The sequence below is a fragment of the Muscardinus avellanarius genome (genome assembly GCF_963383645.1).
Source record: "Muscardinus avellanarius genome assembly, chromosome: 14".
In the NCBI taxonomy this organism is placed as follows: Eukaryota; Metazoa; Chordata; class Mammalia; order Rodentia; family Gliridae; genus Muscardinus; species Muscardinus avellanarius.
Genome location: NC_137800.1, coordinates 87,397,194 through 87,417,480, shown reverse-complemented (window position 1 = coordinate 87,417,480; position 20,287 = coordinate 87,397,194). Strand labels below are relative to the sequence as shown.

Genomic DNA, 20,287 nt, shown 5'->3' with positions numbered 1-20,287 from the left:
GCTTGGTGGCGCACGCTTGTAATCCCAGCATTCGGGAGGCTGAGACCTGGAGGATCGCGGTTCGCGGACAGCCTCAGCTACTTAGTGAGGCCCTCTGCAACTCAGTGAGACCCGGTTTCAAAATAAAGAATAAAAAAATAGGGCAGGAGGTGTAGCCCGGAGGTCAAATGCCCCTGGGTTCCATCCCCAGACCCGCAAAAAAAAAAAAAAAAAAAAAAAAAAAAAAAAATCAAGCATGTGCCACCACACTCAGCTTCGAGTTATTTTATTTTTTATTTTTTGGTGGTACTGGGGGTGGAACCCAGGGGCTTTTCAACCTCTGGGCTATACTCCCAGACCTATTTTATACTTTATTTGGAAACAGGGTCTCACTAAGTTGCTGAGAGCCTAAGTAGCTGAGGCTGGCTTCGAGCCTGTGCCATCCTCCTGTCTCAGCGTGACTTATTTTAACTTGTCTATTTTGTATCTTGTCTCCCCGATCCCCTTCAAAAAAAAAAAAAAAAAAAAAAGTAAATTCCTTAAAAGATTTTGTCTGATTCATTCTCTGCTGGATTCCCAGCGTCTGAAACTACCCAGCTGCACACTGGGCGTTCATTGAATTAATTCCTTTTCATGGAATGAATGAAAGAAGCACGCACCGGCATCCTGACCAATAGGGGACGACAGAGAGGTTGCGTAGAGATGGAAATAGAAACGCGCTCCTCCTTGCGAAGGAACGGTTCTGCGAGATTTGAACTCGCTCGGCCACCGTAGCGCAGACGCCGGAAGAGCGCGTCCACTTCCGGGTTCCGGGCCCCTGGGTACCGAACGATGCCTCCGGCAGTTGAGACCCGAACCCCGACGTCCTAAAGCAGCTCCCCGCGGGCCGAGGCTCCGGCCCGGGGCGCCGGGCCTTCGACCCCTCCGCCGGCGCGGCGGCTCCGGACGCGCGTGGTCGCCATGGCGACGCCGGCGGGGCTGGAGCGCTGGGTCCAGGAGGAGCTGCACTCGGTGCTGGGGCTGAGCGAGCGGCACGTCGCCCAGTTCCTGATCGGGACCGCGCAGCGCTGCGCCTCCGCCGAGGAGTTCGTGCAGCGCCTGCGCGACACCGACACGCTGGACCTCGGCGGGCCGGCGCGGGACTTCGCGCTGAGACTCTGGAACAAGGTGCGGCGGGCGGGCCGGCCGGGCGCGGGGCTTGTCCTGGGGGAGCCGACGGAACTGTCCATCACCGAGTCAGGAGAGCCCAGTACCAGACGTTCGTCTGCTGTGCGTGGTGGCCGGTGTCCTGTCCCGTGCCCGGTGCTGGCTGGCCAGCTCGGTGGACAGGACCGAAGGCTTAAGTGTGAAGTGCCGTAGAGCAGCCAGGCGTGGTGAGGCAGGGGGTCGCGGTTCGCGGACAGCCTCAGCTACTTACTGAGGCCTCCCGCAACTTAGTGAGACCCTGTTTCAAAAAAAAAAAAAATAGAATTAAAAATAGGGCGGGGGGTGTAGCTCGGAGGTAGAATACCTCCGGGTTTCATCTTCAGTATCGCAAAAGTAAATAAGTAAATAAAAGTTACTGGGAGTTGATGTGGTATTCTACCTCCGAGCTACACCCCTGGCCCTATTTTTAATTCTTTATTTTGAAACAGGGTCTCACTGACTTGCAGAGAACTTCACTAAATAGCTGAGACTGTTGGCGAACCGCGATCCTCCTGTTCCAGCCTCCCAAATGCTGGGATTACAAGCGTGCGCCACCAAGCCTTGCTTTGATGTGGTAACTTATTAAGACTGTTTCAAAATAAAAGAAATGGCTTGAGAGCCGGGCGTGGTGGCACACGCTTGTAATCCCTGTGCTTGGGAGGCTGAGGCAGGAGGATCACACAGATTCGAAGCCAGCGTCAGCTACTTCGTGAGGCTCTCAGCAACTTAGTGAGACCCTGTTTCCAAATAAAGTATAAAATAGGTGTGAGAGTATAGCTCCGAGGTAGAAAGCCTCTGGGTTTCACCCCCAGTACCACCAAAAAAAAAAAAAAAAAAAAAAAGAAAGAAAGAAAGAAGTGGGCTGAGATTGTAGCTCCTCACAGGTAGAACCTCCCTTTTAATCCTTTCACACACAAAAGAATGTAAACACCGTGGCCTGGGGTATAGCATAGTGGTAGAGTGCTTTTCTTAGCATGCCAGGGGCCCTGGGTTTGATCCCCAGCACAACAACAACAACAACAAAAAAAAAAAGCCAGGAAAAACTAAGTGCTTAACCGCAGGGATATTATGTCATCTGGTCACCAGTGTCTCCCTGGAGTCAGAGCTGTGTCAAGTATGTGACGGTCACTGTCACGTTGCAAAATAATCTTCGTAGCATGTCTGTCCTTACAGAGCAATGACTTAATCACTTGCCGGAACAGAGCTATGAGAAAGAGGCCTGAGTATTTGAGAACAGGTTTGAGAAAGTATCCCTAATTCTTGGCCAGCCCCTGGCACATGAGCAGGCTTCCATGAATGTTTTGTTGAAAGGATGACTAAAGCCAGGCATGGTGGCGCACACCTGTAATCCTGGTACATGAGAGGCTGAGACAGATGGATTGTAGGTTCCCGGACAGCCTCAGCTACTTAGTGAGGCCCTCTGCAACTCAGTGAGACCCTGCTTCAAAATAAATAATTAAAAATAGGGCTGGAAGCCAGGCGTGGTGGCGCACGGGTTCGAAGCCAGCCTCAGCTACTTAGTGAGGCTCTCAGCAACTTAGTGAGACCCTTTTTCCAAATAAAATAGAAAATAGGTCTAGGAGTATAGCCCAGAGGTAGAAAGCCCCTGGGTTCCACTCACAGTACCACCAAAAAATAAATAAATAAAAAATTAAAAAGTTAAAAATAAAAAATAGGGCTGGGGGTGTAGCTTGGAGGTAGTAAATAAGTAGAATAAAAAAATGGAAAAATGGGCCTGGGGATGTAGCTCAGATGTAAAATGCCCCTGGGTTTAATCCTCAGTACTGCGAAAAAAATAAAACAAAAATAAAACAAAAACAAAAAATGTAGGATTGAGGATGTAGCTTAGAGACAGAATGTTCCTGGGTTCAATCTCTAGTACCACAAAAATAAATAAATGAATAAATAAAATAGGGCTGGAGGTATAGCCTGGAGGCAGATTACCCTGAATTCCATCCAAGGAAATTCAGAAGCTGAGGGCCCATTGAGGCTGATGAACATGGGGGAGCCATGCAGAAGAGACTCAAGGCTGGTTTAAGATCACGCGGTTCCTAGCTGGGCGTTGTGGCGCACACTTATAATCCCAGTACTTGGGAGGCTGAGACAGGAGGATCACAGGTTCACGGCCAGCCTCAGCTACTTACTTAGTGAGGCTCGCTGGAACTTAGTGCGGCCCTATTTTAAAATTATATATGTATATATATACATATATATACATATATATACATATATGTATATATATACATATATATACATATATATACATATATGTATATATATATACATATATATACATATATGTATATATATATACATATATACATATATGTATATATATATATACATATATACATATATGTGTATATATATATATATATATATATATATATATATATATGAGCACGCTTGTAATCCCAGCATTCGGGAGTCTGAGACTGGAGGAACCAGAGGATCGTGGTTCGTGGACAGCCTTAGCTACTACTTAGTGAGGCCCTCTGCAACTCAGTGAGACCCTGTTTCAAAATAAAGAATAAAAAATAGGGCAGGGGGTGTAGCTCGGAGGTAAAACGCCCCTGGTTTCCATCCCCAGTATCGTCAAGCAGTTCTTTAAGTTAGGAGCAGAGCTGAATGGGAAGGCAGAGACAAGGAGCCGCTCACAGGGCCCGGGGTCCCCTCTGCTGACAGGTGCCGCGGAAGGCGGTGGTGGAGAAGCCGGCGCGGGCAGCGGAGCGAGAGGCCCGAGCCCTGCTGGAGAAGAACCGGTCATATAAGTTGCTGGAAGACAGTGAGGAGAGTAGCGGGGAGGCTGTGGGCAGGGCTGGAAGCAGCCTCCAGAAGAAGCACAAGAAACGCAGGCACCTCAGGAAGAAGCGCCAGGAGGAGGACGAGGATGAGGAGGAAGAGGTTTCTGAGACAGCCAAGAAGAAGGCCAGGTAAGTCAGGAGCAGGGAGAGGGCCCTGCGTGGTGCCCTGCCCTGTAATCCCAGCACTTGGGAGGCTGAGACAGGAGGATCATGGTTTTGTTGCCAGCCTCAGCTACTTAGATTGTTTCGAAATAAAAATAGAGCTGGGAGTGTAGGAGTGTAGCTCAGAGGGACAAGGCCTCTGGCTTGCATCCCCAGTGTTACACATCCAGCAAAGACCAGGGGGAGGGAGGGAGGATGGGGCAGGCGGCGGCGAGGGGTGCTGAGCCTTCGGGATGCCCCAACTGGTGCCGTGCGCCTCAGGGACAGTCAGCAGCAGCCTGAGAAGCCCGAGAAGCCTGAATCAGAGGATGAGTGGGAGCGGACGGAGCGGGAGCGCCTTCAGGACCTGGAGGAGCGCGATGCCTTCGCTGAGCGGGTCCGGCAGAGGGACAAGGATCGGACTCGCAACGTCCTAGAGCGCTCAGACAAGAAGGTGCGGAGAAGCGGAACGGTGCATAAGTCCCCGCGGTCCCTGGGTGAAGTCTGAGGTTGGCTGTCATCGCAGAGGCTGTGACCTCTGGGAAGACGGGGACTGTCTGGGGATGTGTTCTCTGCAGTGAGAGGACCCCGTGGATTTTCTGGCATAGGCAACTCTGCTGGACACAGAGAGCCACAGGATCCTCACCGAGCGGGGACATTTCTTTGTACCCATTCAGAGGGCACATCTGCATGAGCCCTCGGATTCTGAAGGGAAATGGCTGTGGGGTGGGGGTTCCGACTGTGTACCCCTCTACTCTTGCTTTCTTCTCCTAGGCTTATGAAGAGGCTCAGAAGCGTCTCAAGATGGCCGAAGAAGACCGGAAAGCCATGGTGAGTCGCAGAGTCCAGGAAACCAAGATCAGAAGACAAAAGAAAGACGTGGTGCCGGAGTGGTTAGCCACAGGGAAAAGTGACACAGGAGGGCACCGGGAAGCTGGCAGGGATGGTCTGGGAGAGGAGCCAGCTGTCAACCGAGGCTGGGAAAGAGAGATCAAAGCTTCTCGGTCAGCCTTGGCAATTTTGTGAAGCCCTAAGTTGGAGGGGGAAGGAACCCCCCCACAAACCCTCCTTAACTGTTTTTGTACCTGGGATTAAGTTCAGGGGTACTCTGCCCCCCCATGACATCCCCAACGCTATTGATTGATTGATTGTACTGAGGGTGGAACCCAAGGGCTTTTCTACCTCCAGGCTATACTCCCAGACCTATATTATACTTTATTTGGAAACAGGGTCTCACTAAGTTGCTGAGAGCCTCACTAAGTAGCTGAGGCTTGCTTTGAACCTGTGCGATCCTCCTGTCTCTGCCTCCCAGCGCGGGGATTACAAGCGTGCGCCACCATGCCTGGCTTCAGCCCTTTTTATTTTTGTTTGGAAACGGTCTTGCTAAGTTGCCAAGGGCTTTGCGAAGTTGCCAAGGCTGACCTGGAACCTTCAGTTCCTCCTTCCCAGCCTCCCAAGTCCTGGGGTCATACCATACTACTTAGGATCAAATCACTGTGAGATCAGTGAGCGGGACATCGTTTTCTTTGTCCTAAGGGGGTGTGGGCGCATCACTCACTAGGGAACCGGTTGCAGAGTGAGGATGGAGGCGCATTTTCAGGTTCTCATGACTGTTTCTCAGGGTTTTTGAACACTCAGGGGCAGGGAGGGAAGGGCTCTGGGCTCCAGCGAGACGAGGATTTGACTGGCCATTTCTGACCCAGGTCCCCGAGCTACGGAAGAAATCTCGCCGGGAGTACCTGGCCAAGCGGGAGCGGGAGAAGCTGGAGGACCTGGAGGCAGAGCTGGCCGATGAGGAGTACCTCTTCGGGGACGTGGAGCTGAGCCGCCATGAGCGCAGGGAGCTTAAGTACAAGCGGCGAGTGCGGGACCTGGCGCGGGAGTACCGCGCAGCCGGCGAGCAGGAGAAGCTGGAGGCCACCAACCGCTACCACATGCCCAAGGAGACCCGGGGCCAGGTGCGGGTCGCTGCAGGGGCCCGTGACGCCCTGCCGGCCGGCCCCTTCCCTCAGGCCTTTTGCAGAGGGTAGGGGGACCAAGCAGAGAGGACGCCCGTCTTCAGGTCTCCCCATGCCTCTCTCTCTTCCACAGCCCGCCCGCGCTGTGGACCTGGTGGAGGAGGAGTCCAGCGCCCCTGGGGAGGAGCAGCGGCGCTGGGAGGAGGCCCGGCTGGGGGCGGCGTCCCTCAAGTTTGGGGCCCGAGACGCTGCCTCTCAGGAGCCCAAGTACCAGCTGGTGCTGGAGGAAGAGGAGACCATTGAGTTCGTCCGCGCCACTCAGCTGCAGGGTGACGAGGTGCGATGGGAGCTCTGGGGTGTCGGGGTGTCCCGCAGAAGCAGCACCCAGCCATGGGCTCACCACCCCTCCTCTGGTCTGGGCTCACCCCTCATTGTCCCTCCTCTGGTCCCCGGCTCACCCTCCTCCTCTGGTCCACAGGAGCCCTCGGCTCCCGCTCCCTCCGCCCAGGCCCAGCAGAGGGAGAGCATCCAGGCTGTTCGCCGCAGCCTCCCGGTGTTCCCGTTCCGCGAGGAGCTCCTGGCCGCCATTGCCAACCACCAGATCCTCATCATCGAAGGCGAGACGGGCTCTGGCAAGACCACCCAGATCCCGCAGTACCTCTTCGAGGAGGTGAGGCCCGGCCACACAGCCCCCGAGTGCCTGCACCCGCTGTTTAGAGTCATTGTTAGCCTAACTTTCTCAGGAAACCATGGAGTTCTTGAGAATAACCACCGTACTTGTTTTTTTTTTTTGTCCTGGAGATTGACTATAGGAGTAATCTACTTCTGAGCTCTTATCTGTAGCCCTATTTTATTTTGTATATACATACATACGTGCATACATACATACATACATACATGTATATATAGACATGTAAGTATTTAAAAAAATTTTTTTTGCACTATTGGGGATGGAACCCAGGAGCATTCTATCCCCGATTGACACCCCCAGCCCTATTTTTTATTCTTTATTTTGAAACAAAGTCTCAGTGAGTTGCAAAGGGCCTCACTAAGTATCTGAGGCTGGCTTGGAACCTGCTCAGTCCTCCTGTCTCAGCCTCCCAAATGCTGGGATTACAAGTATATGCCACCATGCCAGGCTCCCTACCTGATTTTTTTTTTTTTTTTTTTTTTGGTGGTACTGGGGTTCCTGGAAGCCCTTCTACCTCCGGGCTACACTCCCAGACCTATTTTATATTTTTGAAACAGGGTCTCTTAAGCCAGCGCAGCTGGCTTTGAACCTGCGTGATCCTCCTGTCTCCGCCTCCCAAGCACGGGGATTACAAGCGTGCGCCACCACGCCCGGCTCCTACCTGATTTTGATAATGGTTTTGTCTTATATTTTGCATGGGAACCAGGGTGTATATTTTGCAAAAGAAAACCTCCTACTGCCGAGCCTCTAGAAACTTCTTCCTTGTTTGTCACTCAGGGGTACACAAAGAACGGTATGAAGATTGCGTGCACCCAGCCCCGGAGAGTGGCAGCCATGAGTGTGGCCGCCCGCGTGGCCCGGGAGATGGGTGTGAAGCTTGGGAATGAGGTGAGATCTCCGGGACCTGGGGTGAACGGCGCTTCTAGGGTGTGGGCTTTAGTCCACTCTGCCCTTGGGGCCCCGCACCACTGGTCCAGGTGTTGGCCCTGCTTCCTCTGCCCCCACGTTCTGTCAGGGAGCACCAGCCGACTCACGGTGGCTCCCGGCCCCTCCTTGACTAGGTTGGCTACAGCATCCGCTTTGAGGACTGCACGTCAGAGCGAACGGTCCTCCGCTACATGACCGACGGGATGCTCCTGCGGGAGTTCCTCTCCGAGCCCGACCTGGCAAGTTACAGGTGTGCAGCGGGTCCCAGCCTCCCGCCTGAGAGAGAGAGAGAGAGAGAGAGAGAGAGAGAGAGAGAGAGAGAGAGAGAGAGAGAGAAAGAGAGATTGATTGTGTATGTGTGTGTGGGGGGGTGCTATGGAACCCAGGGGCATTCGACTTCTGAGCTACATACACCCCAAGCCCCATTTTATATTATTCATTTATTTCTTCTGTGGTACTGAGGATTGAGCCCAGGGGCATTCTATTTCCAAGCTACACCCCCAGCCCTATTTTATTTCTCTTTTGAAACAGGGTCTCACTGGGTTGATGAGTGTCTCACTACTTTCTGAGGCTGTCCTTGAAAATATGATTCTTCAGTCTCCACCTCTCAACTACTGGGATTACAAGCGTGTGCTACCATGCCTGACTTTTATTTTGAAACAAGTCTCATAAGTTTCTGAGGGCCTTGCTAAATTGCAGAGGCTGCCTGCAAATCTCTGGTCCTTCTGTCTTAGCCTCCCAGATATTGGGATTATAGGTGTACATTGCCGTCCACCATGCCCAGCCTCCCATTTTCTTTCTCTTTTGTGTGTGCATGGTACTAGGGATTGAACTCGGAGGCATTCTACCTCTGAATTATACCTCTAGTCCTATTTTTTATTTTTATTTTTATTTTTATTTTTTTTGCGGTACTGGGAATGGAACACAGGGCATTCTACCTCTGAGATACATGTACCCAGCCCTATTTTTTATTCTTTATTTTGAAACAAGGTCTCACTGAGTTGCAAAGGGCCTCACTAAGTAGCTGAGGCTGTCTATGAACCGTGATCCTCTTGTCTCAGCCTCCCGAATGCTGGGATTACAAGCGTGCGCCACCAAGCCTGGCTCTTATTCTTTATTTTTGAAAGAGGATCTCACTAAATTGTGAAGGGCCTCACTAAGTAGCTGAGGCTGGCCGCAAACCTGTGATCTTCCTGTCTCAGCCTCACAAGTAGGTGGGATTATAGACATGTGCCACTGTGCCCAGCTTCCCAGCCGACTCTTGACTCTTTGACAAGAAATATCTGACCTGTCCCAGCCTTAGCTTGCAGTCTACCTCTTGGACATCTTTGCCACGGCCAGGACAGGCTGGAGAGCGCAGGGCGGGCATTCACTGAGCCCCCATTAGTCTTATGTAACCGGGATACCCTTGCTCTCCCCCTCCCCTTCCCAGTGTGGTGATGGTCGATGAGGCTCATGAACGGACCCTACACACAGACATTCTCTTTGGGTTGATCAAGGATGTTGCTCGCTTCCGACCCGAGCTCAAGGTCCTGGTGGCCTCTGCCACCATGGACACTGCCCGCTTCTCCACTTTCTTCGATGACGCTCCTGTCTTCCGAATCCCTGGACGCAGATTTCCAGTGGACATCTTCTATACCAAGGTGCTGTCTTAGAGTGGACGGGCTGGAGTCCAGGGCGAGAAGCTGGGCCCTCAGGGCGCTGTCGCACGCAGGAAAGGGTGGAGTGGGAAGTCCAGAGGGGCTGGACACATTGGCCTAAACATGGCGCTCCTCCCCCAGGCTCCAGAGGCTGACTACTTGGAAGCCTGTGTCGTGTCTGTGCTGCAGATCCATGTGACCCAGCCCCCCGGGGACATCCTGGTGTTCCTGACAGGACAGGTGTGTGACAGAGCCGGGAGGGCAATGATATCTCCCAGGTAAGGACGGGGCTGCCATGTCAACCTTCTGTGACCTTGGGACTCCTCTGCTCTGCTGCCCCAAACCCAGGAGGAGATCGAAGCTGCCTGTGAGATGCTGCAGGACCGCTGCCGCCGCCTGGGCTCAAAAATCCGGGAGCTGCTGGTGCTGCCCATCTATGCTAACCTGCCCTCCGACATGCAGGCCCGCATCTTCCAGCCCACGCCCCCTGGGGCGCGCAAGGTCAGCGGCGCCCTCCGCCTCCCCACGGCCCACACTGCGCGTGGCGAGCTCAGGGTGTGCTGGGCACTGCCGCAGGTGCAGCTGCCCGAGAGGACGAGCTGAGAAGGAGTCAGGTGCATAGCCCGAGAGTAGGCACTGTGGAGTCAGAGGAGAGGGAGCCCCTGGGAGCCCAGGATGGGATTTGACAGGGGCCTTTAAGACAAATGTCTGAGGAATCATCAGAGGAAGGAACCAGGGTGCGTCTGAGGTCAGAGTGGAGCTGTGGGTTTATGGGGGCAGGTTCACACGGTGCCACGCTGGGCCAAGCTCAGATGCACGTGGCCGAGATAAAGGAGGGCCGTGGTGGCAGGTAGAAGATTGGACTTTACACAGGCCAGTGGCAAGCAAAAGATTTTGCGTAGAGATTTTATTTAATAAATATTTAACGAGGGTTTGGGGTGCGGCCCAGTGGTAGAGCTCTTGCCCGGTATGTGGGAGGCCTGGATTGCAGCCACAGCACTGAAGGGAGACAAGCCATGCTGGGGGTAGGAGGGAGACTGCATTCATCCCGTGCGCCAGGCATCGCTCTTTAGGGTGAGGAGTTTCATCGCTCTTGAGTTTCAGCCAGGTACAGTACTTGGCAGGCTGAGAAAGGAGAATCACAGGTTCAAGGACAGCCTCAGCAACCTAGCAAGACCCTGCTTCCAAACACAAAAAGAGCACAGAGATAAAACAGCCCTAGGTTCAATCCCTAGAACTGCTCCTTCTCCAAAAGAGGTCCTTGGCTCACAGAATTTGCAGCCTTAACGGGAAGAAAGGATGGGCACTTAAAATATGTCAGTTTGCAGCAAGTAGTCAAATATATAATGTCAATTTGTAGCAAGTGCTAAGGATAAATAAAGAGCAGCATGGGAAAATAGAAACTGAAGGGTCTGTCACACAGACCTATAATCTCGGTATTCAGGAGGCTGCAACAGGAGAATTGCAGTTCAAATCCAGCTTTAGCAATTTAGTGAGACCATGTTTCAAAATAAAAATAAAAGAGAGCTGAAGGTGTAACTCAGAGGGAGAATGCCTCTGGGTTCAACATCCCTGTTAAGACACACACACACACACATACACACACACACACACACACACACACACACACACACACACACAGAAATTGACTCCAGAGATTGGGGCCAGTTGGGCAAGGTGCCCAGACCTGTAGTCCCAGTACTTGGGATGCTGAGACAGGAGAATTGCAGGTTCAAGGACAGCCTCAGCAACCTTAGGATGACTGTGTTTCAAAATAAGAAAAAATAGGACTAGGAGTATAGCACTAAGACAGAATGCTCCTGGGTTCAGTCCTCAGTAAAAAAAAAAAAAAAAATAGGACTGGAGGTGTAGCCCAGGGGTAGAATGTCCCTGGGTTCATTCCCCCAGCGCACACGCGCGCGCGCACACACACACACACACACACACACACACACACACAGGGTTTTTGTTTTGTTTTGATTTTTGGTACTGAGGATTGAACCCAGAAGCATTCTTCCTCTGAGCTACACCCCCAGCCTGATTTTATATCTTACTTGGAAACAGACTCTCACTGGGTTGCTGTGAGCCTCACCAAGCTGCTAAGGCTGGCTGTGAACCTGCGGTCCTCCTGTCTTAGCCTCCAAGTACTTGGATTGTAAGTGTGCACCACCATGCCTGGCTACAAAAGGTACCTTTCTTTGGGTGCGGAGAAGACCTGTCCAGCGGGGTAAAAGTGGAGCAGAGACCTGAAGGAGGGGAAGGGAGCGGAGCCAGGCTGCTGTCGGGCCGGAGACGGCTCCACAGGGGAACAGCTGACACCAAGCCTCCAAGCGAGGCGTGTGCTGCAGCATGGGGGCTAGCCGATGAGGTGACCAGGCTCTCAGGGGCCTCGAGTTAGTGTAGAGAGGGGTAGGAAGCCATCAAAGAGCTGGGGGTGACGTGGCAGATCTGTCTATGGTGTGTGTGCGCGCGCGCATGCGTTTATGTACATGCGCATGCGTTGAGTGTGTGCTTGTGTGTGGTACTGGGGATTGAGCCCAGAGGCATTCTACCTCTGAGTTACACCCCAGCCCTATTTCTATTTTTACTTTGAAACAAGGTCTCACTAGGTTGACGAGAGTCTCACTACTTGCTGAGGCCGTCCTTGAACCTGCCATCCTCTTGTCTCAGCCTCCGGGATTATAGGCATGTGCCATGACGCCTGGCTAGGTTTATATTTCAAAAGGACCATTTTGGATGCCTTGTAACCAAGGCTAGGAATAGAAGCGGGGAACCTGGACGGGAAGTTGTGGAAGATGATGGGGGGGGGGGGACGGGAATCTGGACACCTCCACCTCCCTTCTCTGGAAGGAACCCCCTGGCCCCTCTCCGTTTCCCTTCTCTGTCATGCCCCTGCTGACTCACCCTCCTGCGAGTCCCCTCTCTGGACTCTGGACACTCAACCCCCACCCCTCACTCCACCGCCTTCTCCGCTCCTGCCTCTCTGGGATTCTTTTCCTGGGTAAGCCGGTGGGCGGGGGCCCTGGGTGACCCACGTCCTCGCTCTCAGGTAGTTGTGGCAACAAACATCGCCGAGACGTCGCTCACCATCGAGGGCATCATTTACGTGCTGGACCCAGGCTTCTGTAAGCAGAAGAGCTACAACCCCCGCACAGGCATGGAGTCGCTCACCGTCACCCCCTGCAGCAAGGTCAGCTGGTCTCCAGGGGAGAGAAAGGTGGACTCGGCCCACAGATGGGATGATGGCCGTCTGCGCCCGCCCGCAGCCCCGGCTCGAGCTCTGCCCCTGCTCTTTCCCACCGCCCTGTCTCCTCTCTCTCCAGGCCTCCGCTAACCAGCGGGCCGGCCGGGCGGGCCGCGTGGCTGCAGGGAAGTGCTTCCGCCTGTACACGGCCTGGGCCTACCAGCATGAGCTGGAGGAGACCACCGTGCCCGAGATCCAGAGGACCAGCCTGGGCAACGTGGTGCTGCTGCTCAAGAGCTTAGGTGCCGTACCCCGGCTTCCCGCGGGGAGGGTGGGCCGTGGCCCTGGGGGGCTCTGTTCCACCCTCCCGCTGCCCTCTAGGGATCCACGACCTGATGCACTTTGACTTCCTGGACCCTCCGCCCTATGAGACCCTCCTGCTGGCTCTGGAGCAGCTGTATGCCCTGGGAGCCCTCAACCACCTCGGGGAGCTCACCACGGTGGGTGGCGGGGCAGGGGCTGGCGCGGGAGGAAGGTGGTGGCGGGAGCGCCGAGGAGGACTGGCCCCAACTCTCTCTCTCCTCCTTAGTCTGGTCGAAAGATGGCAGAGCTGCCGGTGGATCCGATGCTGTCTAAGATGATCTTGGCCTCTGAGAAGTAAGCCCTGGGCCAGACAAACCAGCCTGCGCCTGTGTCCTGGCCGCCTCTGTCCCTTTCTCTCTCTTTTTTTTTTTGAGGGTCTGGGGATGGAACCCAGGGGCATTCAACCTCCAAGTTACAGCCCCTGCCCTATTTTTCTTTATTTTTTGAAACAGTTTCCCACTAAGTTACGGAGGGCTCACTAAGTAGCTGAGGCTGTCCGCGAACTGCGATCCTCCGGTCTCAGCCTCCCAAATGCTGGGATTACAAGCGTGCGCCACCACGCCCGGCTTCCCTTTCTCTTTTTCTCTTAGTCACATTATTCTGCAGCAAATAAGGTAGTAAGGAACTATTAATAGACAGGCATAGTAGCACACACCTGTCATCCCAGGACTTGGGAGGCTGAGACGAGAGGATTGCAGGTTCAAAGCCAGCCTCAGCAGCTTAGCAAGGCTCTCAGCAACTTAGCGAGACCTTTTACCTAAATAAAAGGTAAAATAGGGCTGGGGTGTGGCTTGGAGGAAGAGTGCCTAGGTTCAGTCCCCAAGAGCACACGCACATGCATGAACTGTTACTGTCCTTAGGCCACAGGGTGATCGAGCACTGTCCTGCCTTGGTCATGCCACGAGTAAGATGCAGAAGCCCCAGGGCCTGAGCGGAGGCAGGATTTCCACCTGGGGTGTGAGTGGGGCGGCGTGGGGAACTCGCTCAATCTTCAGGTTTCAGGCTGGGACGCTGAGATAGCGGTGTGGGCCGCCCCGTCCTTTATATTACTTTGGCGTGGCGAGGTCTTTCCCCGAGGAGCACCACGTGCACTTCATCCTGCAGCAGCCTCAGGAGCCCAGCGCGTCCTGGGTCCCCGTGTCATCCGCGGCCCCTCCTGGACCCCGGGCTGCCGCTGCCCTAGACTGTGTCTCCGTCCAATCTGTGGCCATGTGTCCTAACTGGCTTCCCCGCGTGTGAAGTCCATCGTGGCGATGCTGCCCCCGCCGCGTGGATGTCCCTGGGCCTGTTCGCCTCCCGCCATTTTCCTTTCCTGTACAGGTACAACTGTTCAGAGGAGATCCTGACAGTGGCTGCCATGCTCTCTGTCAACAACTCCATCTTCTACCGGCCCAAGGACAAGGTCGTCCATGCTGACAACGCCCGGGTCAACTTCTTCCTCCCTGGTGGGGACCACCTGGCTCTGCTAAACGTGTACACGCAGGTCACTGGGCTCGGGTGAGCGGGAGGCGGGGAGGGGACTAGGCCTCTGTGCACTCGGGCGCTGACCCTTCCCTCGACCCGCTGCACAGTGGGCAGAGAGCGGCTACTCTTCGCAGTGGTGCTATGAGAACTTCGTCCAGTTCAGGTCCATGCGCCGAGCCCGGGACGTGCGGGAGCAGCTCGAGGGGCTCCTGGAGCGCGTGGAGGTCGGCCTGAGCTCCTGCCAGGGGGACTACATCCGCGTCCGCAAGGTGAGCATTTCTGCACTCTCCTGCTGCCTGCCCCGCTCCTCCCGAGGAGCAGCTTCTCCCCCGGCATACACAGCGGTCCCAGCCTGAGCTCTCTCCCGCTCAGGAGTGTTCTCCAGAGCTTGCTTCCTCAGCGGGCTCGTCCCTCTCCGGAGCCCGCGCCACTGACCTTCCTGCCCGCCTGCTCCCCAGGCCATCACTGCCGGCTACTTCTACCACACCGCGCGGCTGACGCGCAGCGGCTACCGCACCGTCAAGCAGCAGCAGACCGTGTTCATCCACCCCAACTCCTCCCTCTTTGAGAAGCAGCCACGCTGGCTGCTCTACCATGAGCTCGTCTTGACCACCAAGGAGTTCATGAGACAGGTAAGGGACCGTCCCAGAAACGGGAAAACAGGACCACAGAGCTGCCCTTTCTAAGAGCGTGTCTCAGCGTCTTCCAAGGCCTGAGCGCTGCTCCCGTTCAGCAACTACGTGAAGGCCTGTAGTGCGGAGGGAGAGGACACCCAAGGGCTTCGTGGGAAAGGGCCCTGCTGAGCCGGACTGTCTTCTAGGTCCTGGAGATTGAAAGCAGTTGGCTTCTGGAAGTGGCTCCCCACTATTACAAGGCCAAGGAGCTGGAAGACCCCCATTCTAAGAAAATGCCTAAAAAAATAGGCAAGACACGGGAGGAACTAGGGTAGAGAAGAGGACGCACACAGAACCTGACACTGGCTCCCCCTTTTCCTTCTATGGGATATTTAATATCTATTAAATAAAATTATTTTTGGAATAAAGCCTGTGACAACTCTTGGGGGCCAGAGAAAGCCACAAGTGAAATTCTATCCCATGTTGTCACTTAAACGTTATTATTTACAATTAAGTTACACAGCAGCTTTACACAGCATGAGATGGAAAGGAAGGACGGAGAGGAGAGGAGAGGCGAGGAGGGGAGGGGAGGCCGCTGGCTCCAGATTCCCGGCCGCCTCCACCTCGCTCTCTTGTGCGTAGCGAAGCCTTCAGTGCTGCCTCTGCCCCAGTCCCAGGCTCAGGCCTTGGCTGCACACATGCTCAGGTTAGGCTCTGGCTCCGACAGCCCCAGGGCCACCAGGGCCCCCACTAGCAGCTTCTTCACAGGTGCTGAAGGCGAGTGCGTCGGCATCAGCTGTTGAGAGAGGGACATGTCGTCTGGGGAGGGTGCACATCCACCCTTCGCCTTGCCCACCCAGCCCAGACTTGCCTTGTCCAGGTGATGTCGACAAATGAGGCCATTGGAATTCAGGTAGAAGGTAGAATAGGCATCGTAGGACCTAGGGAAGTGGGAGAGAGGTGGACTTGAGAGAAGACTCAATTCAAATGCATTCACTGTAGCCAGGCGTGGTGGCGCACGCTTGGAATCCCAGCATTCAGGAGGCTGAGACCGGAGGATCGCGATTCGCGGACAGCCTCAGCTACTAAGTGAGGCCCTCCGCAACTCAGTGAGACCCAGTTTCAAAATAAAGAATAAGCCGGGCGTGGTGGCGCACGCTTGTAATCCCTGCTCTTGGGAGGCTGAGACAGGAGGATCACGCAGGCTCGATGCCAGCCTCAGCTACTTAAGTGAGGCTCTCAGCAACTTAAGTGAGACCTTATTTCCAAATAAAATATAAAATAGGTTCTGGGAGTATAGCCCGGAGGTAGAAAGCCTCTGGGTTCCACCCCCAGTACCACCAAAAAATAAATAAATAAATAAATAAACAAAATAAAAAATAAAAAAAAATAGGGCAGGGGGTGTACCTCAGAGGTTGAATGCCCCTGGGTTCCATCCCTAGACCCGCAAAAAAAAAAAAAAAAAAAACACTCGTTTTAAGTGAGAAGTTCTTAAACGTTAGCACATATCAGATCACCTGGGGGAACTTTCAAGAGTCCCAACACTCAGGTTGTACTCTACTCTGAACAATGAGAATGCCTGGCATCAATGCTTTCTGAAGATCCTCACAGATTCCACTGTGCGGCACAGTGCGGGAACTGCTGGACTAAATGCGTATGTACAATGTTAAGAGGCTAAGCCCAGCAACTCCTTGGGATTCTACCAGCCAGAAATTTACCAAGTACTTTACCTATATTGAGGCTCAATTTAGGAGTCAGGAATTATCATTCGTTTAGTGAGTAACATTTAGTGCCAGGTAACAGTACATGAGAAAACTGGCATCCAAAAGTTCCCTATGTACTCCAAGTCCCTGCTGTTCCCGTTACAAAGCCGACTAAGACAAGACCCCTAAACAGTTCACAGTTGCGTCTGGGTAGGTCAAGGATCGAGAGGCCAAATCATCATCCGAAAGGCCAGCCTCGGAGCTGACCGCAGCCCGGGCCGCTCGCCGCTCTTACCGGTAGAGCTCCTCTTTGTCCCGCTTATAGAAACGCAGGAAGAGCATGTGGATGGGCAGCCCCACCAGCCGCCAGCGGGCTTGCACCGTCCAGTTCTCAGGGTGTCGGGTGAGCTGCAGAACCTCCAGCCGAAGTTGTGCAAAGTAGTTCCAGGCCAGGAAGCGGCAGAGGGTCAGCGACACAACGTACCATGTCCGGCCTCTGTAAAAAAGGATGGGAAGGAAATCTCATGATGGCCCAGTCAGAAAACTGGCTTCTGCTGGAGGAACGGGAAACATTTTTCTTTCTTCTTAGTACTGGGGATGAACTCAAAGACATTCTGCCTCCAAGTTATACCCTCACACCATTTTTTATTTTTGTTTTTTTATTTTTTTTTTGGTGGTACTGGGGGTGGAACCCAGGGGCTTTCTACCTCCAGGCTATACTCCCACACCTATTTTATATTTTTATTTGGAAACAGGGTCTCACCAAGTTGCTGAGAGCCTCACTAAGTGCTTAGGCTGACTTCAAACCTGTGCGATCCTCCTGTCTCAGCCTCCCAAGCGCAGGTATTACAAGCGTGCACCACCACGCCCAGCCATTTTTTATTTTTGAAACAGGGTCTAAGTTGCTAAGAGCTTTGCTAAATTGTTGAGCCTGACTTCAAATCTGTATCCTCTCGTCTCAGCCTCCCAAGTACTGGGATCACAGGCGTGTGGCCGTACGCCCAGCGGGACCAGCTCTCAGAAGCAGTCTAGGGCCTTCTTTGAGCAGCAGGAAGGGTGCAGTGCACGGCACCGGGTCCTTTTCTCTCCCCAGCCTTCCCCGTGCCCCAATTCTCACTTGGTTCGTATGTTCAGGATCTCATTGATGAATTCCACATCCGATGAATACAGAGTATAGTCGTGCGAGTGAAGGAGATTGGGAAGCTAGGTGAAAGACGATGGCATTAACTCAGTGGATAAGGAAGATCCTGTTTCTCAGTTTTCTATTTTTAGGGCTTTCTTACTCCTCTACGTGAAAGGTCATCTCATCCCATGTTTAACCTCCCTTAGTCCAAATGGAGGAACATCTTTTTCCTCAGGAATATGTGTAGAGCAGTTGTATGCCTACCTTATATATTAAGGAAGAATCCATTTGACTAACCTATTTTAATTTTATTTTTGGTACAACCTCCAAGCTATAATCTCAGGCCTTATTTTTTATTTTGAAACAAGGTCTTGCTAAGCTGCTGAGGCTGGCCTTAAACCTCCACTCCTCTCTCAGCCTTCCAAGTACTGGGATCACAGGCAGGCTGTGCACCAAGCCCGGCCTACTCTACTTTCAAGGATCACCCGTGCGTGTCCTTTCCCACCATGGGTGAGGACCACTCGGAACTGACCTACCTCATGTCTCAGCCTCTCATGCATGACGGCCAGGTGTTCCTCCATACTAGGGTCTCCCGATGGGGCGGCAGGGGAAGGGCGGGCAGTTCCTGGGCCTTGGAAAGGCATTAATGCCCCGGGATATAGGCAGGGAGGTCCCTCAAAAAGGCTCCTGAGCCCATCCAGGCAGCAGCTATGCACCTCAGGTCCTGGTCCCTCCTCCACCTTTCCTGGAGGGAGAACCACCCATGGCGAGCTGAGGGCCTGGACCTGAGGGAGAGGTAGCGGGGAAACCTGGGGGAGAGGTCTGGAGGGAGGATGCCGAGGTGGGGGGGGCCAGAGAAGAGGAGGAGATGGGGAAGTGGTCGTTGTGGAGTGGGGCCAAAAGGGTGGGAATGGTAGAGTCCGTGGAGAGAGGTGGTCCTAAGGAGACAGAACAACAGGGAAAAAGGTAAGAATCCAGCAACTTAATGTCCCTTCATCCAAACTCTACTGATTAACAGGCTTCCAGTCCCGCCTACCACACCTGACAGAAGAGATGGAATTAGCCGGGTGTGGTGTGGCTCACGCTTGTAATCCCAGTACTTTAAAGGCTGAGACAAGAGGATCGTGCAGGTTCAAAGCCAGCCTCAGGTTAGTGAGACCCTGTTTCCAAATAAAATATAAAATAGGTCTGAATGTGTAGCTCAGAGGTAGAAGGCCCTTGGGTTCCATCCCCAGTAACACACACACACACACACACACACACACACACACACACACACACAAAGATGGAATTACGAGAAAAAATAAAGATGGATTCATCTTTACCCAGGGGCATTCTACCTGTGGGATACATCCCCAGCCCTATTTGTCGTTTGAAGCAGTGTCTCCCTAGGTTGCCGAGTGTCTCCTTACATTGCTGACACTGTCCTTGAACCTTGGATCCTCCTGTCTCAACTTCAAATTACAGGCAAGCACCACGGCATCCAACTCTTTCTTTTAAACAGGGTCTTGCTAAGTGGCTGAGGTCGGCCTGGCACCTGCGATCCTCCCTCTGGCCTCAGCCTCCAGTCAGTCCTGGGATTGCAGGTGTGTGACCACACCCAGCTGCCTCCCCCCAAGCCGATCACGCCCCTTTTCATTTAAGATTCCAACACTATTTGGAAGCAGTTTCACTTCTCTTATAGCAAAAGTCCTAACATATCTGATGAATGAAGGTCTTGCTCTCCTGTGGATACAACACGTGTCTACATGCCTCCACGCCTGCGAGTGCAAGTGCTGTACACCTCCACAAACGTCCTCGTACACGCGCGCAGTGAGGCCTCGCGGGTTCTTACGAGGCCGTGAGCGCCAGTAAAACCCTGCGATCCGATCGCACAGTGCTGAGAACCGCCGTCACCGCGCCGCCGGCGGGCCGAGCGCCCTCGCCCGGGTTCCCGGGAGGTCGCCGCAGGCCAGCGGCAGGGGATGCGCGGCGGCGGCGGCCCGGCGCCCGCCCTTCAAGTCACCTCGGGCGCAGGTAACCGCGGCCGCCGCCGGCCTCCGCGCCCCCGGCCCCGCCGCCCGCCGGGGAGGCGGCGCCACTGCGCCTGCGCGCGCGCCCGCCGCCCCCCGCGCCCTCACCTGGGGTCGCGCCTGGTAGGCGCGGAGGCAGGGGCCGAGCCGCCGGGCCGCCGCCCGGCTGGGGCGGTACATGGTCCTCCCGAGTGGCGCGCTCGCCTCCGGCGCCCAGCCTCCGGCCTCCTCACTGAGCGCGCGCCCGAGCCGGCTGCGCCGAGGGGAAGGGCGGGGGGCCGGGGAGGCCGGGCGCAGCGCGCGTGCGCACCGCGGCGCCCGGGCCGCTGCCCCAGTGCGCGTGCGCCCGCCCGCCGGCCGCCCCCCACCCCCACCCCCGCGCCTGCGCACTGAGCTAACGGCGCCCTCCCCGTGCACCTGCGGCTCGCTCGGGCTGCGGGAGACCGGAGGGCGCTGGCTAGGGCTGGAACAATGACAAGCTTTCCAATCACTCTCTGAT

At 54.4% G+C, this 20,287-nt stretch overlaps 2 protein-coding genes across 3 annotated transcripts; one reads left to right on the top strand and one right to left on the bottom strand.

Annotated features, from left to right (window-relative positions):
* Positions 1-939: 939 nt before the first annotated feature.
* DHX16 (DEAH-box helicase 16) lies at positions 940-15,285 on the top strand (the record flags this gene model as incomplete). 2 transcript variants are annotated; one of them, XM_080709716.1, is made up of 20 exons in its annotated part: positions 940-1,146; positions 3,850-4,097; positions 4,398-4,563; positions 4,884-4,940; positions 5,813-6,067; positions 6,201-6,404; positions 6,546-6,737; positions 7,536-7,646; positions 7,820-7,935; positions 9,118-9,328; positions 9,467-9,565; positions 9,674-9,826; positions 12,375-12,515; positions 12,649-12,811; positions 12,891-13,009; positions 13,099-13,166; positions 14,193-14,355; positions 14,444-14,605; positions 14,795-14,968; positions 15,157-15,285. In XM_080709716.1, 20 exons carry the CDS (start codon positions 940-942, stop codon positions 15,283-15,285), a joined length of 3,138 nt encoding a protein of 1,045 aa, XP_080565842.1. The 2 variants fall into 2 exon arrangements, with proteins under 2 accessions (XP_080565842.1, XP_080565841.1); XM_080709715.1 differs by having other exon boundaries at positions 4,392-4,563.
* Positions 15,286-15,629: 344 nt separating this feature from the next.
* On the bottom strand, positions 15,630-19,968 carry LOC308273277 (uncharacterized protein C6orf136 homolog; the record flags this gene model as incomplete). The annotated part of the gene is made up of 6 exons (XM_080710358.1): positions 15,630-15,746; positions 15,822-15,891; positions 16,949-17,149; positions 17,771-17,856; positions 18,313-18,714; positions 19,897-19,968. 6 exons carry the CDS (start codon positions 19,966-19,968, stop codon positions 15,630-15,632), a joined length of 948 nt encoding a protein of 315 aa, XP_080566484.1.
* Positions 19,969-20,287: the final 319 nt, after the last annotated feature.